The sequence below is a fragment of the Arachis hypogaea genome, chromosome 10 (assembly GCF_003086295.3).
Source record: "Arachis hypogaea cultivar Tifrunner chromosome 10, arahy.Tifrunner.gnm2.J5K5, whole genome shotgun sequence".
In the NCBI taxonomy this organism is placed as follows: domain Eukaryota; kingdom Viridiplantae; phylum Streptophyta; class Magnoliopsida; order Fabales; family Fabaceae; genus Arachis; species Arachis hypogaea.
Genome location: NC_092045.1, coordinates 111,775,965 through 111,800,972, shown reverse-complemented (window position 1 = coordinate 111,800,972; position 25,008 = coordinate 111,775,965). Strand labels below are relative to the sequence as shown.

Sequence of the window (25,008 nt, the reverse complement as noted above, 5' to 3'; positions counted from 1 at the left end):
CTAATCCTGAGCCAAGACCCAAAGATTTTACACATTTTTTTATTAAAAAAAAAAGATAAATAAAGATGTTTCTATGATAAATCAACTAATTGTGTTAGTTCCTTATCTTGTAAAAGATCTGAATAGAATATAGGAAATTAGGAACACCAAGTTCAAAAGCAAAGATAGGTCTATCTCATAAGAAAAGTAGGGAATCAACCAACGCAAATAGTGTATAATTTAACATTCTAATGTAGCTTATACTTTATTGTTTTCTACTTCTTTTTTATTCATGTTATTTAAAATATAGTAAAACAAAAATGAAATTTTAGTTCATTGTAAGTATAGATATTTTATATTACTGTAAAAAATCATATTAGTGAATCTAATTAAATTATAAAATATGCAAACATGCGCCAGTAAAACTCTTATGAGCACCTGTAAATTTAAAACAAAAAATGATAATACTGAATGTTAAACTTGTTAGTGAGATTTGAATGCTATCATTTTTATCAATCTTTTTTTGGAACAATGAATTTTATTAATCTAAAATAAATATTTTTTTGGTGAAACTAAAAATAAATACCTCACTTGCACAACAAGCAAAGTCATCGGAACATAAGACCAATACGACCGAGTAATATTATTTAAATATTTAAAATAAACATTAATTGAAGCCTAACATAGTTTAAAAGAAAAAAGAAGATAAATATTGAAATGGACGGTTAGACCAAAATTGAAATGAAAAATAAAATGGATAATGACAATATAACATGAAGTACAATAATATATATATATCTTATATGGTTAATGGACCAAGCGTTATTCTTAGATTTAGAAGAGGACCACCAGATATCCTGTTAAATATACGTTGCTTCTTCAACTGGATACAAATACATATTTGGAACAGTTCACATGAGGTGGACCAACCAAATATTGCCACTTTTGACTTGTCATTGAAATAAAAATTTATTACAAAGCCTAGGCCTTAGACTTGGGCTTTCTAGTTTTCTGACACCATGATCTGCAACCCAAGATTCCAGCACAACTGCTTCAAAAACAAGGTTGCATTGATACACTGCTAAAAATACTAGTGTTATAGAATAGAGTCATGTTCCATTAAATTTTACTAGTAAGTTTTTTAATTTTTATATAATAGCTTTTTCCAAGCTCTTCTATTATTGAAAGATTAATCTAAAAGAAATGGGGAAAAGGTTTAAACCTTAAGGGATAAATTACTATAATATTTAAATTGAATATTCTCATCCCTCTAATATTTTTGTGAATAAAAAGCATAAAATAATGAAATTTTGTTTTAGCTAAATTTTAGTTTATTCTATTAGCCTCCACAACTTTAACAAGGTATTTAGAAACAGCACCGAAACCTTATCACAAATTTAAAGTCTAGAAATAAATCCACTATTTTATATAGACTGTCAAACTAGAAGTACCAGATATGATATCATATATGCTAGTATAACCCATCAAAACTGAAAGTCAAAGACATACTACAACAGCAACAAATGTCTATGATAGAATACTCAAGAACAAACCTAACATGAAACAACTAAACATACTAAGGTAACAACTTCTGCATCCAATTCCATTACTTTTCCCCCTAAAATGTCATCTAGTAGTTTTGTGAATAGTCAAAGCTCAACGGCTGTTGACCAAACGGAGCCTGCAATACAGATACAAATCCTTATGAGATGAATCATAATACAAAATTAATAGAAGTATATATTGTGAAAATATAAAAGAGAAAACAATATTCCTTAATACTTGGCAAGGAAGCAGGATTCAATCAAAGTGTAGTGCTGCATTATCATGAAAACCACAGATTTTGAAGATAAACACAACTGTTTGGGATGGAAAGATGTCAATACACCACACAATTTGAATAAACGACACAAGAAGTTGGATAATCATAATGGCCTGAAGTCCAAATCCTTGAGTGGTATGTTATACATAAAATTGCAAATTGCAAAAGCCGGATACCATGCATGAGAACATTGCAAATTGCAAACCCAACAAGTCTATCCAACAAGCTAATTTAAACAACCAAGAGCCAATTAAACCTATGATCTTTACTTTTTCCCTCCTTTTTTAAAAGAAGATTCAATTTATTTCTAACATGTATCGGTATTTTAAAGCTAGTACAGAAACATTTGTGTAAACCAAGTAATTGAATTGAGTAAATTAAACTGTGGCTTACCTGGAAAACAGCATGCCTAAATTGGTCATATGAATGTGCATACATCATTGCAGCACTTGGCCATTGTACATAAGCAACATCCCTAGCTGTTTGATTTAATCCGTTGGCAGCAAAAGGATTCATCATTGGGCTTGACGGAGGACCGTAGCCAAGTGAAGCCTGAGTTTGTGGCATCTGGCCCAACGGATTAAAAGTAGCATCATATTGAGCAAATGAAGGTTGAGCTTTTGGCAAATTGAAAGGCACCATGTTAACAGCAGATGTCGGCATATTCCTAGCATACCTGCATCAATAACACATTTCAATCCGACAAAAGGCAAATTATGACATAACCAAAAGAAAAGGCAAACTATTACAGTCAAAGTTGACACCGCACAGAAAGTGTAAACATCACAATACAAGCTATCTAAATTCTTGAATCAAGAGTGCCATCAAATAAACCAGCCAAATTAACAGAAATACGACCCATCAAGGGCAGGTAGTTTCTAATTAAGAGCAATTGAGCAAACATGCATTTGCAATTGCAGCCATTGCATTCAATTTTGGGAAAGCTCTCAACTGAATTCCAAAAGAAGTGATAGAACTGACCTTCCGTAGCTACGATCATAATCTGGATCGCTACGATCCTTTTCCCTATCTCGCAAAATGGCAACTCGGGTAGAACTAATGTCCCTGACACTGTTGCATCTTTCTGGATCAGCCATTGGGATCTTGCTAGCTTCATTCTCATCCTTAATGATGAGAGAATTTTTTACATCTGTGGGGACTGGGGATGATGTATCCCCTGAGTCGAAGCTTCTAGAGCTACTGAAAATACGTGCTCGAGCCCGATCATATTCCTCCTTTCTCTCTTCCACACTTCTCAGTGTGTTTCCTTTTGTCCCAGCTTCACTGGCTTCATTTAAACTAGTTTTAGAAGGCCTAGGTCTAATGACAATTTTTTTGTGCTCCGATTTATCATTTTCCAACTGCTTAGCAGGTATTTCAGATAAGCGAACCACAGGATACTTGCTTTCTGCTAATTTTCTCACCAGAATTTTACTTCCCTGGCCATCTAAGCCAGTGTCTTGAACCATTGTCTGCATACCATAGTGTTGAGCAACTCTGTGTGCAGCCAATCTGAGATAGGACGAAGGGAAATGTGGGAACTCAAAATGCTGCTGATCAGCATTGTTTAGAAACCTCTGGATATCCAGCTCCATTCGCAAAACTGAAGATGTAAACAGAGTAAAAAATTCGAAGATAAATAAATATCATCATTTATAAAACATTTGGGTATAATTGAAAAGGGGGAAAATATCCAAACTCAGGAAAAGATGTGTGGAAAAATTACAGGCACAAAAAAAATCCATCAAATAATAGCTCATTCATTTACTAGAAAACACAAAATCCAGCAGCAAACCACCCAACGCCTATTACTTTTAAGTCATCTGCTTACAAGATGATAAAGTTTTGATCCAAGAAAACATCATTTCAGCTACTCAATCTAAAATTCAAAGAAAACCAGTAACAGCAAAAAGTACCCCATGTACCTTAGCCAGAAGGCAAAGAATCGGTTAACATTGTTGCACATATATACACACACACTAGAAAGCAAATCAAAATCAAGTTCCATTTATTTTGACAGATCATCAGGGATATGATCTTCACATATATCAACCAAGATACCTTGTTATATGATTAATTATTCCCAACTATCAGAATCCTATTTAAGAATTTGGCGTTTCAGAATTCAGCACCTACCTCAAATTAGAACAAAAACTTGAAAGTCTGTATAAAAATAAAATAAAAAATAAAAAATTGAAAGACTGAAAAACGAGAAACACATGGCTTAAGTCAAGTCCCTTGAACCATAATTTTATCTTCAACAAACTTAGGATAATAAGATCATACAGAAATTACATGACAAACACAATTGTGGTTTAATTGGAACCTCAACACCCCAAAAAATTTCATACCATCACATCAACCGCAAATTACCACAATACAACAGGCAATTACCAGAACAAATCCAGATCTGACAGAATCCAACATAAACATAACACAGAAACAAAACACGAAGAAAAATTGGGATTCTCCTCTAAAACCCAACAGCAAAATCTACAAAAAGGGGGAAAAAGATGTACTCAAAATCATTAAACGAAACTGGTCAAAAGCTAAATCCAGCTCAAGCAAAACTAAGCCATTCAATTAATAACAACAATAATAATGAGGAATCGGAGTGGGAGATTAGGGATTAAGAAGAAGATTAACTGGTGAGACGGTGGCGAGGGTTCTGCAGAGCCTCCACCAAGAAGGGGTCAACCATTGACTCCTTCGAAACGACGTCGTTGCTGGAAATAGACGATGAATCCATAGGTTCGTTCGATTCAGAAAAGGAGAAAAAAATCTATAGAATTTAATGTAGGGGGAAAATTCGAAACTTTTATTATTTAAAAAAAAATTGGGTTAAGATTCTTCTTCTTGTTTTTCCTCCTTCTCCCTACGAGGGAAAAGAATCAAAAGTAAGGGTCAGGAGGAAGAAGAAGAAGATGAAGAAGAGGATGAGGAGAAGGATTTGTGCCTTCTAAGCATAGAAAAAAAATAAAAAAGAAAAAAAAGAAAAATTAGAACGACGATAGAAAACCCCGACAGCCTCCCTCTTCTTATCTTTCTCTCTCTATCCTTGATAGCATATATATTTATATATATTTATTATTTATCATTATTATTGATTATCGATGATATTTTTATCTTTTTTATAATCCTACTTTTTTATCTTTTATATTATTTTTTCTTTTCACGCATTTATTTCCTGGAATATGAAGAGACAAAAAAAAGGGGTTAGCAAACCATTTCTCACTTTTTAATTTGAATATGGAAGAAAAAGTGGTGTTAGACTCAGATGTGGGGAATACAGGTACTTTACAGTCATGTGGTGTCAGTGAATAGAACTCGGACCATGCGAGTTCTTCCTTTCATAAAAAAATTGATAACAACAAACAACTCGGAGGGTCCGTTTTCTAGCTTCCGAAATTCATATTTGTCTAACCACAAGTCGGACCATGCGATTTATTAATCAAATTTTTAAAATCAAACAACTCGCATGGTCCGATTTGTGTACTCTGAATTTTTTTAAATTTTTTAACACAAATCGGACCCTCCGATTTGTGTACTCTGAATTTTTTTAACTTTTTAAACACAAATCGGAGGGTCCAATTTGTGTACTCCCATAATTTTAAAAAATACCAAAAATTACCATGTTAAAGTATATCACTCATTTTATTTCTATATCAAAATTTTTTAACCAGCCATTTCTCCTCTTCGTGGTTCGCTTTCTATAATTCAAAACCACGAGTTTTTTCTTCTTTTATTTATGGTCTTGTTAATACGGATCCATTTTGAGATTTTAGGAATCCATTCAATATATTAAAAATTTAAAATCTTTTTGTTATTATATTGTTTTTATTTATCTTTTAAGAACCAATTTTTAACGTTATCTTTTTTTATTTCTTGACCGGATTTTCAAAATTATAACTTCCATTGTAGGATAGTATACAGAATAAAAAAACGGTTTTCGGATTTGGTTTTACCAAACAAGGTAAGTCGACGAATGAGATTGGAGATTTGGAGTTAGATGTGGGATTTTAGATTTAAATGACATGTGCATAAAAGAGTAAAATACAATTGGATTGTAGGTTCAATTCAAATAATATTCTTTTAATATTTTAAGTCATTATACATGATTCTTTTTTTATTTTATCTTTTACATGGTTAAAAACTTAAAATTGTGAGCCAGTAGATTGGTTATAAAACGGAACTATCGGGGTTTATTAAGGGTGCATTTGTTTTTAGTTTTAAAAGAAAAGTAATTTTACAATTTAGTTTTTTTCTATAGTTGAAAATTTTAAAACTTATTTCAATTGGAAGCCAATTTGTGTTATTTTATAAAATTTTATGAAAATATATGAAAAAGTTGTTGATTTTAATATATAAAGAAAACTAAGTTAAGAATTTGTTTGGACGCTATTTTTAGAAAATATCTTTTTTTTATGATTTTTTTTTAAAAGATCTTTTATAAAAGTTAAAGTGATTTTATATTTGGATATCTTATATAAAAAAAATTGTTTATTTATCAATTATGTTTGGATAAAATAAGATCAAAGTATTTTTTTGTTTATTTATTATGTGAAAAAAAAAAATTTTAAGATAAAAATATTTTTTATAATATAAATTATATCTTCTAAAAAAATATAAATGATATCTTTTTAAAAAATATGTAAATTATATTTTTTTTAAAAGATTTTTTTTAATATTTTTACTTTTTACTATTAGAAATTTATCAAATATACTAAAAAATAAAAAAATATCTTTTTTTATTGATTTAATGATGCTCAAACAAATACTAGAATAAAAATAAATAATTGATTTCATGTTTCGTACAAGCAAATGAATTTGAACTTTGTTTCATAAACTAATTCATTTATAATTTTTTTTCAATAAAGCTACGCACCTAAATAATTTTATTACGTAAGTTTAACTAAATGAGATACGTGCATTTCAGTTTTTAAATGTGGTCGGTGTTGTTTTCTTAATTTTTTTTTTCAATAATATAATTGTCATCGTTGTCTTCATCGTCTTTTTTTTTATTCGGTGTTGTTTTCTTAGTTTTTTTTTCTTAATAATATAATCATCATCGTTGTCTTTATCATTTTTTTTTTATTGTCTTCTTCTCTTGTTTGATTTTTTGTTTGCTTCTTTTTTTTTTTCATTCTCCTTTATTATCATCGATTTCTTCATGTTTTCTTTTATATATATTCAAAAAATTAGAACACTGAAATTTTGATATAAGCATACAAATTTTAGTATACAATATAAATTTTTAAAGGATCACATATTTAAAATATTGACACTCAACCAATAAAATATATATAACACATAAATTTTAGTACACAGTATATAACACAAAAAATTTTATGCACAACATATAAATTTTTTAATAATCATACTTGACTTACTCAACTAACAAAATATATTTGCAGCAAAAATTTATGTACTATGTGTAAATTTGTATGCTATATCGATAAAATTTTACTATGTACAAAAATTTGGGTTAATACTCAAATTCGTCCCCGAAAGATTACGCGATTTTCATTTTCGTCCCCGAATGATTTTCTTAATCAAATTAGTCCCTGAAAGTTAAAAAATAAGTCAAATTAGTCCTTCTGTCAGATGGGCGATGACGTGGCATGATGACATGGCACGCCACGTGGCAGGCCAACGCTACGGTCAACGCCACGTGGCAAGTCAGCGATACGTGGCACGCCACGTGGCAGGTCAGTGACACGTGGCAGGTCAGTGACACGTGGCATACTCGTGACATGCCACGTGTCACTTGACATGTACAAAAGATTTTTATAGTCAAAATAGTCCTTGAAAGTCTAGGATTAAGTCATTTTCATCCTTCAAATTTTAAAAATTAGTCAAACTAGTCCTTATATAATTTTTTTTATTTTTTTCATAATATTAAATTTGAAATATTTTTTGATACTACTAATTTTAATAGAAATATAATTGACAAACAAAACATTAGTAATTGTATCTTTTCTTCTTAAAATTTTTTTCAATAAAAGTATCTCTCTCTTTTAATTCTTCTCAAAATCTCTCTTATTTTTTTCTATTCTAAAACATTTTTCTTACAGATATTTTGCTGCAGTATATATATATACTCAAAATTGAAATGTATGTATTTATTAACCTAAACAAAGTTATATGCTCAAAATCAAAATTTATGTATGTTAAGCTAAACAAAACCTTGAAAACCCTACCCGGTTCCCCTGACCCGGTACACACTAGTGCACCCAACCCTCCAGCAGTAGTAGCTGCAAACCTAATGAAGAAAAGAAAGAAAGGGGAAGCAGGGGAGGGGTTCCATGGAAGTAGAGTGAGGGAGAAGGAGGAAAGGCAGCGCGATGGGTGTCACTGCCACCGTCGCCGCCATTGCCGTCCGTCCATGGAGCCTTGTGTCGGGGCGGAGGAGAGGAGGAGGGAGCTTGCCGTCGCGTCACCACGTCGCCATCGAGCTCGCTGCCGGCGAGCACGAAGAGAGAGATCGGATAGAGAAAGAGAGAGAGAGAGAAGACTTACGAGGGAGTCACCGCAGGAAGGAGTTCGCCGCCGCGTCCCGTTGCCTGCGCCGCCGTCATTCATCCTCCCTGCTGTCCGACGCCGTCGCCGTTCGCGAAGAAGAGAGGGAGCTCGCGTTGCCATTAGATCCGCCGTTCCTCACTGTTTCTGTCGCCGCCGTCAGTGCCTTGCTGCTGCCGCCGCTGCCGCGGGGAGCTACGCCTCTATGTTTCTGGCCACCGGAAAACCTCGTCGCCGTCGCCGAAAAAACTCTGCCGGTAAGGGTTTATGTTGGTCTTCGTTTCATTTGGGTTTCCGGAAGCTTCATTGTCGCTGTATGTTAGTTTCAGCTATCGTCGCCGGAGATCTAGTCGCCGCCGCCACTAAAGGTGGTTACCGGGGCTGCTGCTAAGCCGGTTCAATGAACGCTGCTGGTTCGTTTTCATAGTTCGGTATTTGAATGATTTTACAATCTGAAAGTTGAGTTTTTGTTTATTGGAAACTAATTTGGTCTTGAACTTATTGAAAAAAATTATATAAGGACTAGTTTGACTAATTTTTAAAATTTGAATGATGAAAATGATTTACATTTGGATTTTCAAGGACTATTTTGACTATAAAAATCTTTTGTACATGTCAAGTGACACGTGGCATGTCACGTGTATGCCACGTGTCACTGACATGCCACGTGGCACTGACCTGCCACGTGGCGTGCCACGTATTGCTAACCTGCCACGTGGCGTTGACCGTAGCGTTGACCTGCCACGTGGCGTGCCACATCATCATGCCACGTGGCACTTAACGTGCCACGTCATCGCCCATCTGACAGAATGACTAATTTGACTTATTTTTTAACTTTCAGGGACTAATTTGATTAAAAAAATCATTCGGGGACGAAAATGAAGATCGCGTAATCTTTCGGGGACGAATTTGAGTATTTATATGCTACGTGTACATATTTAGACAAATTTTGTGGTGCCTATAATTTTGGTGTCGAAATTACCGAATTTACCTTTTATGGTAAGTTTTAAATATTAAAAAATTATTTATTTTTATATTTTTAAATTTAAATATTTATTTTTATATTTTTTAATTTAAATTTTAATGTTATATTAATAATTTTTTGTGTTATCTAACAAATATTTATGTACTAAAAAAAATATAGAGAAGAGACACATGATAGCATTATTATTTTTTTTATACATAAGAACAAACATTTTATTCATAAAATAATCATTCGACAGTACGACACTTATAAATAAGTAAAAGGCATTAAATTTAAGTCTAAAATAGACAATCATATATTTTTAAAAATAGATTTTTTCAATTTTTTAATTGTTTTGTCAAATATAATATTTTACCAGTTAATATTGTCTCGTATATTTTTTTTTGTCCTATTTAAAAAAAATAATAAAAAGTTACACTTTACAATATAAATTGAAGAAGAAGATCAATTCCCTATATTCTTTATGGTCAATATAGTGAACTAAATCCCGAAAATGAGCCTAACATTCAATTTATAGAATATTAACACATAAAAATGAAGATAAATTCTTGTTTGTTTCTAAAACTACATAAAAAATATTGCAATATTGTGTTTTTAAATAATCTGAATCCTTCTCTAATTTCAAAATATTTAATGAATAAAATATTATTCTCGATATATCTGTTTATAAATAAATTATAACTACACCACCTATAAAATTGGACGAGGGAACAAAACACTAAAAAAAAAATACACTACAAGAAATTATAAAATTAATCAAACAACTTCTAATTCTAGACATTATATCATAAACTTACTCATATTACACACTCCCACACCCACCACTTAAGAGTTTTTATCCATTATTTGATTTTCATGAAATTTTGAATCTAAGTAAAGCATATTTATTAAAAAGCATATAATTTGTCACTCCATTTTTTTTTATTCAAACGGTATCCTCCAACCCGACATGTTAAAGGCTAATCTGTCGCTGGCCAATGGGTTGCTGCATGCACGAGACAAAATTCAAACTTCCGACACTTACTTAAATGAACGAGTGAGCTGACCATTCGACCAACTCAAATTAGTTATTTGTCACTCGAATTTGCCACATCCAAAGTTGTTGAGTTGTTCAACTAATTTTGGAGTCAACTACCAGCGAACCCGTGTGTTGGCCCAGTCAACAATGTCTGTGGGCTTATAAAATTCAATTATTATTGGGCTCAGCATTCTACGTAGTCCAATCTTCCCAAAACCCAAAAGTAGTGGCTGAGGCATGTGATGTAGTTGGCTAGTGGCAAAGGTATTTGACTCAAATTTATCCATATCAGGTTCGAACCTTAGCTGTAGTGGGTAGGTTAGTGTGTGTGTTTTTAATACCAAAAAATAAAAAAAGTGTGTGTGTTTTTGTACAAACCAAAATAATAAATCCCAAAAGTACATTCATATTCATTAGACCGAAAATATAAATAAAAGAAAAACAAGACATTCACGTGACACAACAGGACGTAGCGGAAACGCAACTCGTGCATTTGGAAATTTGGAATAGACTATTGCTCTTTCAGACTCTGTATATTGCGCATATTCCTATTCGTAATTCCTATCGATGAAGTTTCCAGACACACACTTCCAACAGATAAATAAACTTTTAAAAATAAACCAATAAAAATACCTTGTCTTAAGTCACAAGTCGCAAGGAAAGCGTGTCAAGAAGAGTCAAGACCTCAAGCGCACCTGCTTCGAACAAACTCCACGCTCTCATCATTTTGTTTACAACGCACGAATCAACCACTCCCGCCCGCATTTTTTACAAGTTTGCTTAAATGTATTTTAAAAAATATATTTGGAATAGGTTATAAGGAAAAAAATAAATTAAATTCTATGATTTTCTGTTTGACTTGAATGACTGAATTTTATTTAGACCACATTGAATTTCAAAACTCTAGCATTTAAAACTATCATCAATACCACTAAATAATAATAATGATAATTACGCACCGGAAAACAAATTTACATAAACGAATGCCTCTTATCACCTAAAGTAGGAATTTTTTTATTTAAATTAAAAAAATAATATTTATCGATTTAAATAAATGTATATAAGTATTTATTAAATTACATTTAGAGTTATATCTCAGATACAGTGGGAGAAACAAAAAAACAAACGTATCTCGGATGCACTGATTCCGTTCTGTGATACAGAACGAGTTGATCATATCTCGAGTGCACCTAAGATATGCTTATATTCTAACATGTAGCAGTGCATTCGAGATACGTAAAAGGAAGCAAAATAGGAGCACTACATCCGAGATATAGTTAAGATCCGAATTTATGAAAATATTATAATGTTGTAGATGAAAAATGGTCCCATAACAATCGAAGATAACTAATTATATAGAAATTATGCTTCATTACACATTAAACACGTTTAATAACAATCAGTACATCAAAGTGACAACATTAGAACAAAAAGACCTAAACTCTAAACTGCATGCGTCGTCATGGATCCGAGTGGGGCGCATTGAGACACCCACGTCTGGTGTGGCCCTCTCCATGGCAGAGCCCACATCTCTTCTCCGCACGCTCAATGGCATCCATCTCATTTCGAATCCGAGTGGATACCGGCCTATCCGATGCCTTCCTCCTCATGGCTGAGTTGGGTTTCAGGCGTGCACCGTACCATGGAGGCCACATCTTTTTGTCTGATATCGGTGGAAACTCCCTCTCGTATACCTTGAATACAGAGGCCATCGTGTACACGGGTCTACAAAATGACCCCACTCAATACTCGCAGCTACACATGCCGTCAGGCGTGTCGATATAGGTAATGCAATGACTGGAACAAGCCACAATCGCATGTACACTCGGTCAGACGAACCCGATATGAAGTTTGTGACCAACCATCTACTGGCTTCACCTCTTCCCACGCTAAAAACGGATGCCCAACAATCACAATGGGTGACTCGCAACATCGACAAGCTCTCTCTGTTCTTATCTATAGCTGCCAATAGCCGCTGCGAGTGGATCTGTCCACCCTGTAACTCAGCATGTACTTCGCGTCCTCTGCGCACAAACAACTGTTGCAACCGCTCATATGTTGCCCGAACAATCGCTGCCACCAGAAGATTCCTTGTTCCCTTCAACACGACATTTATACACTCCGATAGGTTTGTAGTTATGTGACCATACCGACGACCTTCGTCGCAATGCTACTACCAAAATTCCTTCCTGAAACGAAGAGCCCAATCCACCATCTCACGGGACAGTGTACCTAAAGCATCCAAGTAACAATCGTATCCTTCCTTACTCGGACTGTACGCCGCATTTATCAGGTACCTCTTACCCTCGGTCGACTTAACCTGGAATTGAAGTTTGAATCCATGTGTCATATGTAGTAAGCATGATATGCTGACAAGAGATGCCATCCACTGTGAGGTGCATTGAGAGTGGCGCGAATGGCCTTTGATCTATCTGATATGATCAGGATTCCTGCCTGTGGAGTAACATGCTGTCTCAAATTTGAGAGGAAAACGACCATTACTCTGTTGTCTCAAACTCCACTAATGAGAAAGTTATAGGAAGAATATTGTTGTTACCATCTTGAGTCACAGCAATCAAAAGCACGCCCCCGTACTTGCCGTATAGATTTGTTCCATCCACCGATACAAGCGGCTTGCAATGCTTAAACGCTTCAATACATAGAGAAAATGCCCAAAAAATCTTATCAAATTGATTCCACTCTCCGTCAACCATATCCCCGTTGTAATAAGGGACAGCATTGTATTCGTGGATCGTACCTGGGAGGCACTCCTGCAAGGTATGTAAGAGTGCCGAAATCCTATTGTATGACTCTTTCCAGCCGCCATAGATATTTGCAATTGTCTTTTACTTTGCCATTCACACCTTCCGATACGAGGGCTTAAAATGGTAATTTTGATGGACAGTACTTTGCAACACTGGGATATACATCGAAAGATCAGTCTTTATCATAGATAACACAACTTTGCAAATCAACCCACTATTTAGTTGTGCATGGTCTTGAGACATGGTTAGTGCCAGACATGTATTCGATACACCGAACCAACGTACCTTCCTGCGAATATTGATCCAATGTCAACAACATGCTAAACAAAAACAAAAAACAAACGTATAGAGTCTAATGCATCCATAATATAATACAAAATATACCAATAATTCAAGTTCTGTCGTAATGCCACACGAAGACTCCACGGACAATCATTGGAGAATTTTTTGTATTGGCAGTGGTATTTTAGCCTATCTAAATCTAGCACTTTGTACTCCGCATTCCGTCGAATACTGTAGTTCTTCACCCCTAGTAGGACTGCTTCTCGGTTGTTGAACCTATGCCCAATTCGAAATTCTACCCCACCATCCGTGTTGTAATCCTCCCCGTCCCCAGCATTGAAAAGATCGTCCGAGTGCATTGCATCCAAGTTCAACGTCTGGTAATAGCTAGGAACATCTGACAGTCGAGGAATGGCCAGAGGCAGAGGTAGCAGAAACCTACCAACGGTGCCTCTAGGAGTCTCCAGCACAAACTCATCCTCTGACATTGTATTACTTGATGACTCGAACCCAGCAATATAGATGGAATCGCCTTCACTGTCGGAATCGTCGACACTATCATGAGGCTGGGCATAGTGGATTGGTGTCGCCTCGAGTGGCACGACTTCAGGACCCGGAGGAGACAGCCCATCCCGAACAACTACATCACGGACCACAGCATACAACTCCATCACATGTTGGGGGCATCAGTTGCGCATGTACGTCAAACATTACCCTCACATGCTGATTCCATTTATCCAGAATAACCGGTTCATAAATTTCCCGTTCGGAAGCTCATACAAAAATCTATATGCAATCCTCCCTACCTCCTTTGTTTCTACTCCTCCCATATTGCTCAGCATGATTGTCTTTAGCACATCTAGGGTATCAAACCGGTAAGTGCGCAACATCACAGTATTGTCAAACTAAAAAATCACTCTTTCATCACCGTGTCTGACTATCCCATTCGGATAAACCACCACAAAAAAGTATTGATTGTTCTCCATCAGATCAAAATCGAAAGAAGAGAAAAAAATGAATGGTTTGTGAATTGTGAGAGGAGAGATATTGGGATGGTTTATATAAATAGACTTATTGTACAATATATCTTGGGTGTTGAGACCCTAATTATAATCTTGACTATATTTCGGATGCAGTGCCCTTGTTTTGCTTTCTTACACGTATCTCGGATGCACTGCTACATGTCAGAATATGAGCATATTTCAGATACAATATATTCGAGATGCTCTCTTGTTCATATCTCGGGTGCACCCGGAATATGACCAGCACGTTCTGTATCACAGAACGGGGTCAGTGCATCCGAGATATGACTCTAAATGTAATTTAGTAAATATTTATCCGTTTATTTAAATCGGTAAATATTTTTTTTAATTTAAATAAAAAATCCTTAAAGTAGAGTTCTTTCACTTTTCAATTTATACATGGAAGAGAGAATGGTATAGGACGCAGTTAATAAGTGTATAAGTGCTTTATGAAAATGTGGTGTCAGAAATTAAAATCAGACCGTCCGATTTATAAAAGGTATAAAAATTAGACTGTCCGATTTTTTGGTACACAAATCGGACCATCTGATTTGTATTTAAAAAATTAAAAAAATTTGGGATACATCCAATTTGTGTATTCCGAATTTTTAAAATTTTTTAAACACAAATTGGCGGATCCGATTTATGTACTTCAAATTTTAAAAATTTTTTAAACACAAATCAAATGATTCGATTTGTATACATCCTACAATTTTAAAAAACACCCAAAATTATAATATTAAGATATATCATACATCTTATTTTTATATCTAAATTTTTTAGTCGAATTCTTTTGTGATCTTTTTAAAAGAGAAAAAATAAAAAATAAAAAATTCAAAACCGGATCTACACTATTCAGTTAAGCGGTGAAACCACGCGCGCGTATCTAAACGAGATCTCAGTTATTATCCTGATCCTGTAATTGGTTTTATGGCACGTGATCCCACGCGCAGGACACTTCAAAACAACGAGAAAAACCCTCATTCTCCCATCTTCCCAAAACCCAAAGTCTTGGTCGTCGTTCATCACACTTTTCTGCTGAATTACTGAAAATTCCTCAATTCTCCCAAATCCTTCATCCGTCCATGCCCGGCCCCGGCATTATCGCCGCCGAGTGCGCACCGCAGGCGGCCGAGGCGCCGTCTGACCTCGCATTCGATGATTTCTCCTCCCAATTCGACGGATTACCCATCCCCTCCATGGACGCGCTTTTCGTCGAAAATGGTGTTGGCACACTGAATACTCACGCCTTCGCTTCCGATCTCGAATTTCCCATGGATTTTGGCGACGGCGGTGACTATGAAATCACCTTCGACGACCTCGATAACCTTTACATCCCCTCCGATGCCGACGATTTTCTCCTCCCCGACGCATGCAACCCTAATGGCGACCTGATTTTGCCGACGAACGATGATCTAGGCGATTGTTCTGGTAAGAATTCCGATTGCGACGCCGCTAATTCAGACTCGCCGGAATCAGGATCCTGTGCTGTTTATGGCGATCGGAGCTCCGGTGTTTCTAGGTTTTTGAATTCTCAGTCCTCCTCGGAGTCAGGCAGCTGCAAGCGCGAGCTTTCACCGAATCCTCGTGACTCTGCTGTTGTGAAAGACTCGAGCTTTCCGTCGCATGATTCTGATTCGTTCGGTGAAAGAGAAGAGTCGTCGAATGGTGCGATTTCTTCGCGGGGTTCCGGGAACGGTAGCGGGTCGGGTGTATACGAAACCATGAACTCTCCCTCACCTGATTGTTGCCGTTACGAGAGGGAAATTTCATCGACACACGCACATACAATTTTGGATCGGAACGTGAAATTGGAGGATAATGGAAAAGGTTGTGATCTGAAGAGAAAGCAAGATCAGAGTGAAGGGAGTGCTGAGACTAGAACAACCAAATTCAGAAGATCATCAGCGCCTGTGGAGAACAAGACCCAACAGAATGTGGTGGTTGATGACGACGACGAGAAGAGGAAGGCCAGATTGATGAGAAACAGGGAAAGTGCACAGCTTTCGAGGCAGAGGAAGAAGCACTATGTGGAAGAGCTTGAGGAGAAGGTGCGGTCAATGCATTCAACAATTGCTGATTTGAGTAGCAAGATTTCGTTTGTGATGGCTGAGAATGCCACTTTAAGGCAGCAATTGGGTGTTGGTGGGATGTGCCCTCCTCCTCCACCTGTTCCTGGTATGTATACTCATGCTCCTCCCATGGCCCACATGCCTTATACATGGATGCCATGTGCTCCATATGTTGTTAAGCCTCAAGGATCTCAGGTTCCCTTGGTCCCCATTCCAAAGTTGAAGCCTCAGCAACCTGCTTCTTCATCAAAGAGTAAGAAGTCTGAGGGTAAGAAAAGTGAGGTGAAAACTAAGAAGGTTGCTAGCATTAGTTTGTTGGGTCTGTTTTTCTTTATACTGCTTTTTGGTGGGCTTGTTCCTATCGTGGATGTCAAGTTTGGTGGCTTAGTGGGGTATGTTCCTGGTAGGTCTAGCTATGTTACTGATAGGTTGTATAATCATCAAGGTGGAGGGAAGGTGTGGCCTGTGAATGGTCCTAGGAATGGATCTGAAAGAGACGAGGATATAGGGTATTCCAATGGGAGGTTTAGTATTTCCGACCACAGGGATTATGAGAGGGGTCGGAAACTAGGAGAGGAATCTCATGAACGGCAAGACCCACGATGCGATGAATTCGGCCATCGTGGCAATGCCAGTGAGCCCCTCCTTGCTTCGCTGTATGTCCCTAGGAATGATAAGCTGGTGAAGATTGATGGAAACTTGATAATCCATTCTATACTGGCTGGTGAGAAAGCTATGGCTTCTCAGACTCATGAGGCAAAGAAGGAGAGTAAAGAAACTGGTTTGGTCATTACTAAGGATTGGGATTCTGCTTTGGCAATTCCTGAGGTTGGAAGAAATAGAGGTCAGCATCCTCATGTGTATACAGTTCCACCTGAGCAGAGGAAGGCTCTTGGTTCTGGTTCAACCAAAACTTTAAAGGACCACATGAAATCCTCTGCAAGTGATGGTAAAATGCAACAGTGGTTCCGTGAAGGCCTTGCAGGTGATCATCTGTTTGACTTGTGTCTGTTACTGGTTTTTACTTTTCACTCTCAAATTGCTGAATATGAAGATACATTGTCTCCTGCTGACTTGTGATATGTCTTGGTGGTTGTTGTTTAAGGCTGAATTTGGAATCACATTTTATTGATTGCCACCTAACATCAATTTTGGCTATGATCGTGTGTTGGAGATTCTAACTAAGCTAAAATTTAGTAGCTTGTTGTACTGGTCTTTACTGTTCCTTGGTTGTCCTGGATGAAAAATCATCATGCTGTTTGGTAATTACAAGATTGTGTCTTCTGCCACCAATATGGGTTGTTGTAGAAGACTTTAGAACTTGGTTAGATGCAGTAATTGAGTTTGGTTAGTGGGAAGTCTCAAAATAGTTTGATAGCTTGGTTTTAACACTGCTTAATTTGACAATGTCATGGCATCCACCAATTGTTGCATTTTCAGTTCTTTTTGCATATGTGAGGCTTCAAGGTGTGCCTGTTGAATATAACTATATAAGAGCTGAATCAATGTCTTCATTTTGCTTACCACTTGGTCATACTTAATTACTTGAGCGCATCTATATTGTTGGTTGTCTCTTGCTGCCTTGCAAGTTGCAATTTCTGTCTAATCTATTATGTGCTTGGTTGCCTATTTTGGTGCCTGCGAAGCATTTATGTATACTGACTGTTCTGATTCCCTGATGCAGGACCAATGTTAAGTTCAGGCATGTGCACAGAAGTCTTCCAGTTTGATGCCTCTCCAAAACCTGGCGCTATAGTTCCGGCAACATCAGTTGCCAATGTTTCTCGGGAGAGCCGCCAGAATGGTACAACACTTAACAAGACCAGGAACAGAAGAATCCTCCATGGGCTCCCAGGTCACCTTGATGGAACCAGTCTGAACCTAACTGAAGACCATGTAAGGAATTCAGAGAGTGATCACTTCCATGGTAATAAATCTTCCATGGTGGTTTCAGTGCTTGTTGATCCCAAAGAGGCCGCAGATAGTGACGTCGACGGTGTGATGTCTCCAAAATCGATCTCTCGGATATTTGTGGTTGTGCTCATGGACAGTGTCAAGTATGTCACATACTCGTGTGGTCTTCCTCGTTTGTCTCCGCATCTAGTGACTGCTTGAGAAAACGTTTTGACAGCACAGAACCTACCATCTAATACAAGTTATAGTTTCAGTTTTGTACATAACCAACGCAAGTTAATTTAGCAATGCCTTAAGTGGGATTAACAAACTGTACTGAGTTGAGATTTTTATAACTTCTATAATATGATGCGAATATAGTTGATTTTGTGTCGTTCTTTATTTATTGAGATCATATTCGAGCGTTGTTTTATTTTCTAACTTGGCTAAGGATTCGGTAACCCTACCCCATCATGAGAGGATGCTTAAAATAATTATGGAAGGTACCTCGCATTATTTTATTTGTTGAAATTTATAAAAAAATCTCATTTTTCAGCGTCTATAATGTTTTATTATTGAACACCAAAAACAACTCCTCAATCTCTCTTCTCCTATAGTCCTATGCTTCTTTAGCAGCACAAAATTAAATATTGCATAATTCATATTGTGAAAAATAAAATGCCAACTTGATGTGACACAGACATGGATTAAATTACCACATTCTCAAAGGAATTCATGAAAGAAATTTTAAGTGAGAAAACTTTTAATGATATAACTTTGACTACCCAATTCAAAGTCTTGGACTTTTGGCACAGAAGATCTAACGTTGATTATGCTAACCATCTCCACAACTTCCTTCACACTGTTAATAATTCATGTAGCTTGTAACTTACCTGTTATAAAATGGAAGAAGAAATAATCTATAATGATTAGACGTTAGATTAGGTGTTGGAAAAAAATTTAATAACTTCCGTTTTGGTCAAGAACAAGCAGCCGATTCCATTACTCCTAAGCTAAGAAATAATAATCTCGAAGGTACCAGGACTGAGATATGGCAGTGGATTATCTAATCAAGTATTACACCTTTCAGCACATCACTTGCTGTTCAAAGAACCCTACTCTCTCTTATTATATTTTATAAGATAAGATGTATGATTTGGAGGCCTTGTATAATAATGATTATATCAACTTTATAGTTACAAGAATAGCATAAACTAACACTATCAGAACACAGAGATTTGAACCTTGGAAAATAAAATTCCAAATGGTAGCCAACACAACTCTTACTCAGTGATTATTATAGAAGGAAAACCTGAGAGAGAAAAAAAAAAAAAAACTAGAGGAGGAAGGAATCAAGCATGGCCTTCAAAGTCTTCTGAGAAGCTTGCCACTGCTTGTCATTGGCACTAGCCACAAAGAGAACAAGAGTGTTTCCCTTGGCCGTTGCTTTGGCGAGGTTGTGCGTACCCGTTAGAGCATATGGAGTTTCAAGCAAGTATTTATAGTACTGCAGATGGCACAATGTTAGCAACAACAACAACACACAGCAGAAGCAGAAGAGAAGAAAGAGAAGTTGATTCATGTATGTACCGTTTGATCGCCAAGCTTTTCAACCTCAGTCTCTAGGAGCTCATCAGGATCATAGGTGTTTCCAGTGACAAATGGACCAAGAGAAGCAATCACTTTCTCAGGGCTTCCAATGTCTTCAATTGTGGCATTTGGTTTGTTGGTTAGGCGTATTAACGGCGACGCCACAACCTGCACTTTACCCTGTTTTTCATCTTCAAATTTGACCTCAACCCAAGGCTCTGCGCATTTTGGCTGACAGTAATTTCCAGATAATATGTTTGCCACACGTGCCTGTTTCCAGGTGGGTGGGAGGATGAATTGGTATGGCTGCACATTTCCTGCTCGAAGGGCAGGGGTGTCCTTGGGAGAAGCTTTGAAGAGAACAAAAGAGGGGTCGGAAGGGGAAGGAGGAAGGAAAGAGCCAACTTCAACCTCTCTGGCGAGTGAGGGTCTGAGAAGAAGCAGTGGAAGAGCCTGCAATGCAACGCCCTTGAACAAATCTCTTCTTGATGAGGCTCTGATGAAGGAGAGTTTAGAATAAGAAGAAGGAGAAGAAGCGCGGAGTGTGAGTAAGGAGGTAGTGAATGGAGAGGTCGCCATTTCCAACAATGTCTTATCCATTGTCACGCTGTGAGGACGAGACTCGTTACACTTAACTCCTCTATGTATCTCCCATCTGTCCCACTCAATCCTCCATTTTTTCTTTCTTTCTCTATTTTCAAAACTCAACTTAGAATCTTTAGTTAAACCATCATAATAATTGTAAGAATAAATCTTCTCCATTTTTTTTAGTTATTTTATTAAGTATAATTTTTTGTTATATTTTATTTTTAATTTTACTTAAAAAAATATATGGTGAGAAATTAAATTTTATTTTACAATAATAATTGAAATAAAAAATTTAAAAAATTTATTTTCAATTCTTATCATATTTATCATTTTTTCTATTTGGTTACTTAATCCGTGTGCTAATTATACTTTGAACCAAATTACTTCTTTATATATGTATTATTAATTTAAAAAAGATTAAAATTAGGAAGTTAAGTTAATTTTTATAAAATTACTTTAAATTATAAATTATAAAATTAAATTCTCTACAAAATAAAAATTAATTAATATTAATTAATTAACTAAAAAGTACTTTCTTATACATTTTTAGAAAATACTACAAATCTAAAATATCAAATTATACTTTTATATTATTGCCGTAAATATGTATTTATTTGATTTGACTAAAAAATTAATTTAATTTTGATGTATTAATATTATAAAAAATTTTATACAGTTATTAATTAAATTTATATTTATGTACTTATTAGAGTATTTTTAAATAATGAATTTAAAAATTAATCGTGTTCATATCTTTGTCCCAGAAATAAAGTTAGATCCAATAAAGATAAAAAATCAATCCAAAAATATGGTCTCTTCTAATTTACCCAATTTCTTAAGAGGTCGGACACGATAAAAGAGGTTTAGCTTTATTTATCCAAATAAGTAATTGTCTCTCTAAATCTCTCCTATTATCCCTATTTTTACTAAAAGATAGATTCTAACAAATTCCCAAGATAAAGGGAACAGTTATCCACAACAAAAGTGGAACTATTTCAAAAGATTGTTATACACTCCACTATAAATACACTAATATCTCTCAGGTATATTCACGTTCTAATCTAGGGGTGTCCGCGGATTGGATCGGATCGGATATCACCGAAAATTCGATCCGATCCGCACAATTTTCATTGGCTCGGATCGGATATGATATCCGCATTTTTTAGTGCAGGATCCGATCCGATCCGATCCGATCCGCAAATGTGTTGATTGGATCGGATCGGATATCGGATATATCCGCATAATTAAACCTTCATTTTTTAATCATATTTCTATGTAAAAAAATTCAATAAAAATATTTCTTTCATACTTTTAAACTTATTTATTTCTAAAATATTTTTAATCAAACTCTTTTCAAATAACAAAAATAAAATAACACAATATATGAATAATAATTACTAACTAAAACATACAAACAAGTAAATATAGTACCAAATATATATATATATATATATATATATATATATATATATAATTATTGTGTGGATCTGTGGATCCGCGGATCGGATGCGGATATTTATCGCGGATCTGCGGATACGATCCGATCCATGGACACCCCTATTCTAATCTACTAAAAACCTGCCTAAAGTCCTTGCTAACTCAAGCATGGGAGTCTCTTGTAGGTATCACCCCCACCTCCTCACGAGGAACTCGGAGGACGGCACCTCGGCACCAGAATAAGTTGAATGCAGCCTCCTACAGAGTCTGGACCTCACGTTCATGCCTAAATCATCGTTTCAGATAACTCTCGGAAGATTGGGGCTGTTGTTGGGGACCTGGAGCTCAACCCTTGATAATACCGGACAATCAATACGAAGACGGTCGCACGGCATTTGAGTCAGAATCAGAGCCACACCACGATGACCTCATGCTAGCGCTACCTCCACTTTGAGAGAGAACGCATGCTCCCCACGAAGAATGAACATCGGAAAACCCTCAACCAAGGAGGATTTAATCAGAGATCCATCCACTCGAAAATGAGGAACCTCCCTATCCAACAGAAATACTAGGGTTAGTCCATGGCCACCGTAGACGATTAAAGCAACTCGAACTGGAAGTCGAACGATAACGTGAAGCAGAACGGGAATTGCGAAGGGAGGTATGATGCCGAAAAGAGCTGGAAGAAAAGATCTTAAAATTGGAGGTTGACCTCCGAAGACGAAGCAATCGCGTAGATCGGGAAGAAAACCCTCTAGGAGGTGAAGATCCGTTCATTGAAGAGATCGTGCGAGCCAAGGTTCCAAGAAATTTTAAAACCCCTGACATGGCCAACGCCTCTGATGCTACTCGTTGCAAAGCCTTCCTGACGACTTTGACCAAAGTCGCGATGAAGTGGTTCGATATCTTACCACTCAAGTCGGTAACTTGTTTTGATGACTAGCTGAGGAAGTTTCTCACTAGATTCTCAATTCAGAAGGACAAGGTGAGCATGTTCCGAGCATGCTAGGAGTTAAAAAAGAAATCAGTGAGACACTGCAAGATTACATGGAAAGATTCAACAAAGCATGCTTGAAAATACAAAATTTACCTACTGAAGCAGTGACAATGAGATTAGTTTATGGCCTTAGAGAATGGTCATTCTCCTAATCTATATCCAAGTGACACCCGACTTCCTTGTACGAAGTACAAGAACGGACAGAAAAATACATCAACATTAAGGAGAATTCACGATTAAGGAAACCTCTCCCAAGATCCAACCTGTCCTATCTACTCCAGGAAAAAGAGAAAGAATTTGGTTAGTGAAGTACACTTAGGGCTGTGAGGAAGATATCTTGATGATGAAGAAAGAGGTAAAGCAGATGATGATGAATAAGGAATGGCTATGATATTGTATATATGATGTGATTGATGGCTAAATTCATGATACTTAATGATATGATGATTGATGATTAAACTGAGAATGAATGAATGAATGAATGTAAGTTAAAATGAATAAAGCAGTAATACTAAAATATGATTGTAATTAAATGATTATGATTAATCGAGAAAGCGTGAAAATGTGGCGAGTATGCCGGAGATGCATATATGAGTAATGACTGAATATAGTAAATGAATCATGAATGAAAAATGTTGAATGTGAGTATGCTTGTATTTTCTCATTGGTTGTAAGGGTGACAGGGCACCGATACCCTCTAATGGTGACAGGGCACAGATACCCTCTAATGATGACAGGGCACGTATTCCCTCTAATGATATTAATGCACAACAGAGAGACTGTGTTGGGTTAGCTACCGGACATATCGGGTTGGCTTGATAATCGACAGATGAGACTCATCAATCATAGGACAGGCATGCATCATATGCATCTATGTGTTTATTTGGTATGCCTTGTTTGGATTGTCTAACTGATTGCTTAAACTACTTACTACCTATTTATCTGCTGTATATGCTTTCTACATGTGATTTTCTTGCATGTAATAATTGTGTTTGTAACAATTGATTCCGATGGCAGCTGGGAGATTCGGAGGAGTCAGACAGGGGAGTATTAGATAGTCTGAAGATCCTTAGTTAGTTGCCTAATTTATTTACGGTTTAGTTATGTTATAAGATTAAATCATTTGTTGGAAGTTCTAGGATTGCCTTTGGCTTTTCTGGGATATTATATGTTAGATATGTGGGCACAGTTACCATGCTGAGAACCTCTAGTTCTCATCCCGTACATATTTTGTGATTTTCAGATGTAGGACGTAAGGTATCTCGCTGAGGCATGCTGGAAGCTTCTGATAGCGAAGATCTTTGAGCTTTTGGGCTTTATTTTGGCTATATGTATATATGTAGATATTTATTATCTCTACTACTTATATATATGATGTATTAACTTCTTCTTAGAGGTTATTTTGGAGAAACAGGTCCTGTAAACTTTGTATTTTGGGTTCTTTGGGTTCTGTTATATATATATATATATATATATATATATATATATATATATATATACACTTATGCACTCTGGCCGGTTTATCTTCGCGAGCCGAGTCTTGAGCTTTGCTATTTGTATCTTGTAAGTTAGCTTACTCTTATTTTGTTTCGTTTACCGCTATCGTTGTCGTGAGTGTTATGCTTTTCTGTTTTAACGATTTTGTTTTAACTTCCTTCAAAACCCCCTAGATATATATATTTTTCAACTATAATATGTATATAATTTTATTTTTAGAGGTCGTAATACCTCACCACCTCTATCTTATGACTTAAGCATAAGATTCTGTGTAGTAGGGTGTTACACCTTCAGCCTCTCCACTTCAGCTCAAGCAACCACCAAATAGCTGTGAGTGGTGCCGATAGGAGTTTTCTCTAACTCCCTGGCCAAGGCAGCACACACACCTGCCGTCCGAATTCCACTTCAGGCCAGGAGTTGAAGGTGGTTCTGGATAACCACGTCGTTTATGCTAATATGGCTATAAGGGAGAATATTTTTCTCACTCCAAGCCAGCTCGTCAAATCTCTTATTGTAAATTCTACCCTCTTGGCAATCTTTTG

At 36.2% G+C, this 25,008-nt stretch overlaps 3 protein-coding genes across 3 annotated transcripts; 1 reads left to right on the top strand and 2 right to left on the bottom strand.

The window, feature by feature from the left end:
- Positions 1–1,375: 1,375 nt before the first annotated feature.
- Positions 1,376–4,906, bottom strand: LOC112716611 (uncharacterized). Its single transcript, XM_025768561.3, has 4 exons — positions 4,448–4,906; positions 2,783–3,404; positions 2,195–2,477; positions 1,376–1,660 (listed from the first exon to the last, which is right to left on the bottom strand). Exons 1-4 carry the CDS (start codon positions 4,548–4,550, stop codon positions 1,610–1,612), a joined length of 1,059 nt encoding a protein of 352 aa, XP_025624346.1. The 5' UTR covers positions 4,551–4,906; the 3' UTR covers positions 1,376–1,609.
- A 10,204-nt stretch (positions 4,907–15,110) lies between these two features.
- LOC112716609 (bZIP transcription factor 17) lies at positions 15,111–18,745 on the top strand. The gene is made up of 2 exons (XM_025768559.3): positions 15,111–17,449; positions 18,149–18,745. The coding sequence occupies exons 1-2, from the start codon at positions 15,478–15,480 to the stop codon at positions 18,577–18,579; spliced, it is 2,403 nt and encodes an 800-aa protein (XP_025624344.1). The 5' UTR covers positions 15,111–15,477; the 3' UTR covers positions 18,580–18,745.
- A 762-nt stretch (positions 18,746–19,507) lies between these two features.
- LOC112716610 (psbP domain-containing protein 6, chloroplastic) lies at positions 19,508–20,705 on the bottom strand. The gene is made up of 2 exons (XM_025768560.2): positions 19,948–20,705; positions 19,508–19,864 (listed from the first exon to the last, which is right to left on the bottom strand). Exons 1-2 carry the CDS (start codon positions 20,545–20,547, stop codon positions 19,694–19,696), a joined length of 771 nt encoding a protein of 256 aa, XP_025624345.1. The 5' UTR covers positions 20,548–20,705; the 3' UTR covers positions 19,508–19,693.
- Positions 20,706–25,008: the final 4,303 nt, after the last annotated feature.

Bases quoted from the DNA above. Each gene is read 5' to 3' on its own strand.
- LOC112716609 (XM_025768559.3), top strand. From the start codon at position 15,478: ATGCCCGGCCCCGGCATTATCGCCGCCGAGTGCGCACCGCAGGCGGCC. The intron at 17,450-18,148 runs GTGATCATCTGT...TCCCTGATGCAG, and splicing joins GTTCCGTGAAGGCCTTGCAG to GACCAATGTTAAGTTCAGGC.
- LOC112716610 (XM_025768560.2), bottom strand. From the start codon at position 20,547: ATGGATAAGACATTGTTGGAAATGGCGACCTCTCCATTCACTACCTCC. The intron at 19,865-19,947 runs GTACATACATGA...TGCCATCTGCAG, and splicing joins AAAAGCTTGGCGATCAAACG to TACTATAAATACTTGCTTGA.
- LOC112716611 (XM_025768561.3), bottom strand. From the start codon at position 4,550: ATGGATTCATCGTCTATTTCCAGCAACGACGTCGTTTCGAAGGAGTCA. The intron at 3,405-4,447 runs GTTAATCTTCTT...TTACATCTTCAG, and splicing joins CCCTCGCCACCGTCTCACCA to TTTTGCGAATGGAGCTGGAT. The intron at 2,478-2,782 runs GTCAGTTCTATC...TTATTGATGCAG, and splicing joins TATGATCGTAGCTACGGAAG to GTATGCTAGGAATATGCCGA.